General features: G+C 41.2%; 1 protein-coding gene across 1 annotated transcript; it reads right to left on the bottom strand.

Moving 5' to 3' along the window:
* Positions 1-958: 958 nt before the first annotated feature.
* LOC149028692 (exopolygalacturonase-like) lies at positions 959-6443 on the bottom strand. The gene is made up of 5 exons (XM_089158611.1): positions 6153-6443; positions 2776-3390; positions 2409-2698; positions 1594-1819; positions 959-1183 (listed from the first exon to the last, which is right to left on the bottom strand). Exons 1-5 carry the CDS (start codon positions 6441-6443, stop codon positions 959-961), a joined length of 1647 nt encoding a protein of 548 aa, XP_089014737.1.
* Between the last annotated feature and the right edge of the window lie 1735 nt (positions 6444-8178).

Raw genomic sequence — 8178 nt, 5'->3', positions numbered from 1 at the left:
TTTGAATTTAACATCCCCTTCAGGCTTGTCTTGGTTTTTTTTTTTTTTTTTTTTTTTTTTTTTAACCCAATGTTTCCTCCAAAGAAATTTATTAACAAAATGTTTAGGTATCCGGGTAGAAAAGGTTTTGGTTAACCCGTGGATTAGGTGGTCCCCATGTTCGGGTTCGAACCCCCTCTACTCCTCTATTTCTCACATTTGACAGTTATGTGCTCTTTGACTTGAACATGGGACCTCTACTAGTTTCTGTCCGGTAGTGGGAAGGGATCACGAAGAGCTCCTGCTTTTGGTAGCCCCCATGTTCGGGTTCGAATCCCCTCTACTCCTCTATTTCTCACATTTGACAGTTATGTGCTCTTTGACTTGAACATGGGACCTCTACTAGTTTCTGCCCGGTAGTGGGAAGGGATCACGAAGAGCTCCTGCTAGACTAGCTGGGCCTTGGGCCACAACCTAATCTAGCTGTGAGCCCATGGAGAACACTGGCTGGCCAAACCTGTGACTTTTAAAAAGTCAAATCATGTGAATTTGCCTTTCCAAAGCTGATTATCAAATGCAATGAGACTGAGTGAAACTCAATGATCAAATTTTAAATGGTTTTTAATTAGTCATGTCGTCTCTTAGTGTGATGATTATAAATTGTTAGACAAGTTTTTTTTTTTAGTATGAAAATTTTCCTTCTGTTTCCTTCAATTTTTGTTGCAACAAAATAAACCCACCCTTAAATTTTGAACACTCACAAAGGGAATAAAAAATGTCATTATATTAACCTTTGACTCAAGTCAATATCAGTAGCAACAAATGTTTATACAAAGGTTTCATACGCTTTTCTCCTTTCATAGTTGCAGCTTTGTTGGGGCCAGTTGAACTAGCACACCCAAATCTGCATACCCAAGGAATCGCTCTTTGAAAGGATACACAAGCAATCAAAGACATTTGTGCAGGAGGACCAATTGAATTAGACTTTAAAGCACGAGGTTGGACTTTGAACACCAGAAGCAACACCTTTTGCATTCTTACAAATAGAAGTCACATCACCTGCCGTAGATTTCAAACTAATACCAGCAAGCTCTACTCCTTCACAAGGTACAGCTTCACTACATGAGATGCTGACTGCTTCCTTTGTGGGGGTCGTACCCTTGATGTTTCTGAACTTAATGTCTGTCAACTTCACACGTGAAGGCTGTTGCATTGGGTAATGTCGACACATACCATTAGTAATCATGGAGACAATGTAATTACATAATCAATCTTCAACTAAAAACATGAGGAAGAGTGATCAAGATCCCTTCTTGCAAACTGATTGACCTACCTCTCTCCCACCAAACACAAAAAGGGATGGTTGTGTAAGAATACTTACACCAACCAAGCCAATGAGAGCTCACCCACGACCAAACTTGATAGTCTTATTTGGTGGGGAGCGTCAATGTATTGATTTGATGAAATGAGGGCGGTTATGATAAGGTGCAATTGTGTTAAGACTTAGGAGAGAGATTGTCAAAGAGTCTATATTAGTTTAGATTGGGTAGTACTATCCCACAGGTGTGAAGTGTTATTTTTTTTCTTTTTTTTTGGGGCTTTTATTGAACTTACCTTAGAGTCGCATTGTGCCTTGTCACAATATTGTTGGGTGACGATGATGGGGTTTTTTACATCTGTCATGGTAATATCCTCGAATATAACATTAGAAACTGTGTTAGCTTCTGATGCTGGCCATGTTTTGATCCGAACGCCATTATCGGTACCAGTCAAGGTACAACCGGTCACCTTCAAACCATTCACTGCCTTTTCACCTGGATACCTCCCAAGGCTTCCCAAGCTACAAAAGAAAGCAAAAAAGAACATGGTTAATGTCAACTGAAACAAGTCTCATCCTCCATTTTTTCTTCTTTTTTTTGTTCGGGTGGGGGGGGGGTGTGGGGAGGAGGGGTGTGTTGGGGTGTGAGTGTGCCTGAGCACAACCCTAAGAGCCCCTATCTAAACCCAAGCCCATCACACCGCTTGTAGGGCCAACCTTACATTTAACCCTGCCCAGCCCAAGGGTAGTAGGTTTTCCCAACAAAATTTCGGCCCTAACTCACCTTGGTTATCATGTGCCCATTAAGTCATGGAAAATACATAGCCCATAGGACCCTACTTGGGCTAAGCCCAAGCTTTAATGCACATAATTATCATGGAAATAGAAAAGTTCATCACGGCCCATTTTATATTAAAGCCCATATTTTAGTATATATGAAACCCATCCCACACCTAACGTGAAGTACAGGCCTGGTCCAACCCTGTTTGCTCTCAGGCAAGCTTGGGGTAGTTGGGTTTTTCCTTGACACCCCTATATTATTTTAGATCATCTGCACAAATCAGTATGGATTTCTACGTAAGTATTTAAGCTTGATTATCTTGTAATATACCTGATGCCATGACCCGGTCCACATTTCACATTGGTGACGGCAATGTTGGAAGTTCCCGCTCCAATGGACACGCAATCATCGCCGGTTCCAATCTCACTGTCAGTAACGGTGATGCCGGACGAATCACCAATGTGCACACCATCAGTATTTCGACTCGTACCGGGGGCTTGAATCTTGACATCACGGATGGTAAAGTCACTGCATTGACTAACAACCATGTGAAATGCCTTACTATTAATACTAGTTATGCCGCTTAATGATCCACCGGTAATCGATGACAATTGCAAGCTCTGCAACAAAAGTGAAAGACAAAGGGAAATAAATATCAAGTTTCCAATTGTTCTTATGTAAAATTCAAATAACTCACAGTTTGGGCCATTTTGCAATTTGAATTGGCACTGTGAACACAACTTGTGGCCCAAGACTTTTCTCCTTGACCATTCAGAGATCCACCGGCCCCGCTGATATTCAACCCGCTCAAACCTCTGAATGTAATCCATGCACCATCAGATCCTGAGGCTGGCGGAGCTATTAATTTACCACTTATCTCAACATGAGGAGATTTGCTGCAAGGACCGACAAATGCGACTGTACCAACCAAGAAGTCTCCTTTTGGGACCAAAAGGGTAGATTGCGCCGAAGATTTACAAGCAGCAGCCCATGCAGCAAGGAATGCCTTACTATTATCCGTTTTCCCGTCAGAGACTGCTCCATGCTTGGTGACATCAAACACTGTACCCCCTGGTCCCGATGCTGATGATGGTGACGTAGCCTGTGGTTCCGGTGCTGATGATGGTGACGTGCCCTTTGGTTTCGGTGCTGACGATGGTGACGTACCCTTTGGTTCCGGTGCTGCTGATTGTTTGTTATCATTTGATTTGAGAAGCCGAAACTCAACGGTTCTGGCTTCACCCTCCCATAAAAGGAAGCATAATAAACAAATTAACATAAGATCCGTGCTTGAGCCCATTATTAATTTCCCCTGGCCAAATAAAAATAAATAAAAAAATGTGAGCAAAACTAATGAGCTGGGATCAAGTAGAACCTTAGACCTTCTTTGGGACAAGAGGCTCAAGCGATCCCAACTCCAATGGATATCTGGTAGACTTGATTCAAGTTGTAATGCTAGTGGGGTGAATTGAAATTTATACCATGAATTTTCATCCTAATTTTGGCAAAATTATTTCAACCCAATAATTGGAAGAGAGAATTCCCTTCAACTTACTATTGTTGTAGATTATAATTTTGCGGTTGAAAATCGACATCCAAATATGGATTGGTTGCCCTTTTCGTTCGGAAGAAATAGAATTAAGAAGAAAAATGTAATATATGGTTTTATTTGGTCTCTGTTTTGGTTTATTTTTGGTTGATTTGATTCCTATCTTCTGGAGATCTTTCCCAATAAGGTATATACATTGTCTAGGATTCCCTTCCAAGTTTAGAAATGATCTTCCTTGATTCTCGAGATTCTTTGCAAATTATTTAAGGTAAGGATAGTTATTTCTTTAATTACATAGATTGCATGATTTAGTTTCCATATTTGAATCTCTCTGATTTATTTCCATAAATAGATTCTTATAACTACTGATGCAACTACTCTAATTACAGTAGCATTACTTGTTTACATTACTTAGTTTATGCATGACTTTACCTGCCAATTATATATGAGTTGGATCATGTGCTTGATTACTTTCCATATGGGGAGTTACTATATTTGTGATGTGATTGATTGATGATTGTAACTGATTAGGTATGGTATGGAAAGGAGAGGTGTCCTTTTGACACTTCTGTCCTTGGACATCAACAGGAATATTATGGGATGTTTCCGGAGATGCCCTTTGACACCTTCCTAAAATATTGGTTGTCATACCTAGGGCTGTCTAGTAGTGTTTGGCTAGGATGTCCCGTTATCAGACCCTAGTCAGAAGGGTATTGAGACCGAACCAACCCGTGAGAGGACAGGAATCACATTGTGGGGGCCATTCATTGGTAGGATTGCATATGGATAGACTTGGGCTCATGGGCACTCAAGACCGGTAACCAATCCGTGAGGGGACATGAGAGCTTCCCGTTTACCATATGTGGATAACCAATAGGGTTGATGAGTCCGTAGTCAGGGACTATGAGGACTCTAGTGTGAAGGATACCGGAAAGGATCGCTAGGGGCGAGGAATGGACATATATGGAGCTGAGTTGATGTAACTAAGTAGAAGACTTGCATTTGGCTAGGCTTTACCTTGACATGCGCCAATACTTAGACCAATGGTGATGTGACAGAGCAGTGACCTATACCCCCAGCCATGGATTGTCCCGAGGGATGAAGGACCCATTACCAACCGGCGTTGTGAGATGAAAGCCTCCTAAAGAAGTACGGTGCTATGACTTAATTGCATGTCTGCCAATAGAGACTAGCATACATAGAGTTAGAATCATAATGCATCATATGTTTCATATCACACAGCATCATACTTTGCTTTGAAATCTTGCCATTTATGTTATTGTGGATTAACTGCCTTGCTGGGTTTCTTTTGAAACTCACTCCTTTTGTACTATTTTTGTTAGATTACTCTACAGGGCTCGAGTATTATGATTGCTCGTATGAAGAAGCGCAAGGAGAAGAGACATATCTCCAAGAAGGTGATTGCGGTTACGACGATTAACTTGAAGATTCTGTGGGTGGTCATGCTGCATACAATGCTTAGTCCGTCGACAGAGTGGAAGCGTCCTTGTGCTATTTTTGAGATTTACACTTATAGAGATGTTCTCTATAAGATTGAAAACGATTTAGTTACTCATTGCACTTGTTATTGGGATTAGTTTTAATCTCTTTTCCTTTCTTTTTGGAACTACTTTTCCGCTATTGGTAGAGTGAGATTTCCGCCTCACTTTACTTTATAATCTTGACATTATTGTTACCTTTCGTACTCTGATGATACATGATTTTATTTCCTTCCTTATTTGGATCTCTCTTTTATACTTTGCACATTGATTATTTATGTTTTTGATTATGTTATTGCTTATGTGGGAGGATGATTTCCTCGATACTTGATCTTCGGGGCTGTGGATCACACGCTTGGGTATGCCAGGTAGGGTACTGGCTAGGTGGATGTGATAGAGTGGTATCAAAGCCCAAAATTCAAGGGAAATCCTAACCACAAAAAACAATAACGGAACATTCCTAAGTCATAGATCTGAAATGACTCATCTACTCTTAGAAGTGAATAATAGGACACTTGGATTAGAAACTTAATTGATAAAGCATAACTGGATTTTCAGAATAATATACCATAATTATACTTTAACAAATGTCATTTAATGCAATAAAAGAAAAGTGCATAACACACAATAATAAAGTGAAACAATGTGAACTTCATTAATTTCAAACGTTTCTACAACGATTACATCTGATAATGATGCATAAATGGAAATCCTACGTACAGTCTATCTAGGTGATCTGCTATGATCCTTGAAAGCCCTGAACTCCTCTGCTAACTGAGTCACCTGATGCTCTATCCTCTCCTGCCTCATCTCCATGGTGCTGAACATATGTTCCTGTCTGACTCTCATCCTCTCCAGTATGGAAGTCATCGATCTCATCTGTGCACCTAGATCTGAAGTCTCTGGAACTGCATGAGACGGGCCACCTACCTCAAAGTGTGATGAAGGAGGAATCTCGTGATGCTCATGCTCAGCCTCGTGCATCTCTGTGTCATACCCGGCCTGATCATCACTATTTGGACCGACATCCTCTCCTCCATCATCAGACTCATCTCCCTCCTCCTCTATCTTGTCATCCTCACCCTCTGGACCAGGAGATCTCTCTGTCTGTGTAAGCCTCATCTGTCGGATGGTCCTAGTCCCAATCGTGTACCCCAGTGCTCCAGTGACCACCGGTGTATCCTTTAAACTCACTTCAAAGTGCCGAAAGATCAAAGTCAGAAGCCTCCCATAGCAAAGGTTCTGCATACTAGGACGCAGTACCAAATCCAGCATGACCTGCTGAATGATGTAAGACAAGTCTATCTGGAAGCCCATATAAATGCGGTAGATGACCAAGGCCTCCATCACTGTGACCCGATGGTGATGTCCAGCCTTCGGCATGATGTTTCGGCCGACAATACGACCGATGATCCGAACTGAATTTGTCATTCGTCCGCTGTTTTGCAGAGTGTAGCATTGTCGATCATCCCATAGAGTAGAGCATATCTTGTGCAGCTCGTACGGCAGCAAGTGACTGTCTATCCTTGCTCCCGCGGGTATCCAAATGCACTACTGTGGATAGCAAGGTACCCGTAGGATCTCAACCAATGCCCTAGTGGAGAAGCGGATCCGTGTCTGAAGAACCCTGCTCTTGAGGACCAATCGAAGAGGATGTCCTGGACCTCTAGACTCCTCTGTAGATGTAAGGTTGCTAAAGAACAACCTCACTAGCTCTGGATATACTGGCAGATCCTCAGTGAAGAGATGAGTCCACTCCATGGTGTCAAATCTCTGACGGATCCTGAACACCCTGAGCTGTTGTAGGTGAAGCAGACGTCCAAACTCGATACTACAATAGCTGAAGTAGGCCTCGTATAGAAACTCGGCCTGTGGAGTATCAAATCTGTCTGGCCGTTGAACCTCCTGTCTAGGCTGTGAAGGTACCTGATATCTACCTCTGAGTGCCCCTACCATATGACCTCGTCATCCTCTCGGCATAGTGTAAGTCTATGGAAAAGACAAAAGACATCACTGGTTAGTGTCATTTCAAGATTTCAACCAAAAGGGCATTTTCGTAATTTTTGGAAATTTTCAAATTTGGGGAAAACTCAATTTTAAGATACTAGCATGTGCAAAATACTTGGAATTGCATGTTCGTGAAGTTTATTTGAGGAAAATCGACCGAAAACTTGGTTAAAAGTTGAAAATTCAGCAAGGTGGAATTTGGGGATTTTTGCAAATTAGGGCAAAATTGAATTTTTGAAAAGTTGGAATTGGTCAAATCAAACTATATGGACATATCTACAATATCATTGTGAGCATGTAGCATTTGATTTCGTGCGAAAACTCCAAGCGATTTGTGAGAAATCGAAATTTTTTTCTAAAGTTAACGATTTCAGTTACGAAAGTGCAAGAATGTGTTAGAACTTGTTGTCTATGCATGGCATTGTGTTTAAAACCTAGGGAATATTGTTTCTAAGTATTCCTAAACATGATTTCTAGCAATGGATACAAGTAAAACACGATTTCTATGAAAATGCAAGCATGAGAAGTTGTATTTGAAAGAAGAGATGATGGATTTAGCTTGTATGAGATGAATGTGTGGTGTGGTGTAGTTGTTGAAGCACCAAATCCCTCCTAAAACACTTAAAAGAACCCTAGAAACCTTTCCCTAGAGCTCCCTCTCGTTTTTGAAATGTTTGGAATGAAGTTGAAATGAGGAATTGAGGCCTAAAATACGATTTTTCGTATTCTATGAGCATTGGTCGACTGGGCCAGTCGACCAATCAATCGACCAATGGACCCAGTGACCTCATTTTCTGTTGGATTTTTTGGAAAATGTGATTTTTGTCCTATGGATTATTGTTTGATGACTAAATGGATGTATTTAAGCATGATTAAATTTTCAAATCATTTGGACTTGTGGATTATGATGAAACTTCGAAATTCGGTGTTTTTGATGTTTTCGGTTTTTGCAGAATGGTTACCTTGAGAAGTGGACGTGGTGGATCCAGTAGCAATGGTCATGGTGAGATTCCTCTCGAAGGCGGTGAGATACCCAATGGTGGTT

The sequence above is a fragment of the Hakea prostrata genome, chromosome 1 (genome assembly GCF_041222555.1).
Source record: "Hakea prostrata isolate BN-2017 chromosome 1, UWA_Hpros_2, whole genome shotgun sequence".
Taxonomy (NCBI): Eukaryota; Viridiplantae; Streptophyta; class Magnoliopsida; order Proteales; family Proteaceae; genus Hakea; species Hakea prostrata.
The sequence above is the reverse complement of the archived record's forward strand: the minus strand, read 5'-3'. Positions and strand labels throughout refer to the sequence as shown.

Coding starts and splice junctions, on each gene's coding strand:
- LOC149028692 (XM_089158611.1), bottom strand. CDS start 6,443: ATGGGCTTCCAGATAGACTTGTCTTACATCATTCAGCAGGTCATGCTG. Junction 1,820..2,408: donor GGACCGGGTCATGGCATCAG/GTATATTACAAG, acceptor TTTCTTTTGTAG/CTTGGGAAGCCTTGGGAGGT. Junction 1,184..1,593: donor AGGCACAATGCGACTCTAAG/GTAAGTTCAATA, acceptor CCAATGCAACAG/CCTTCACGTGTGAAGTTGAC.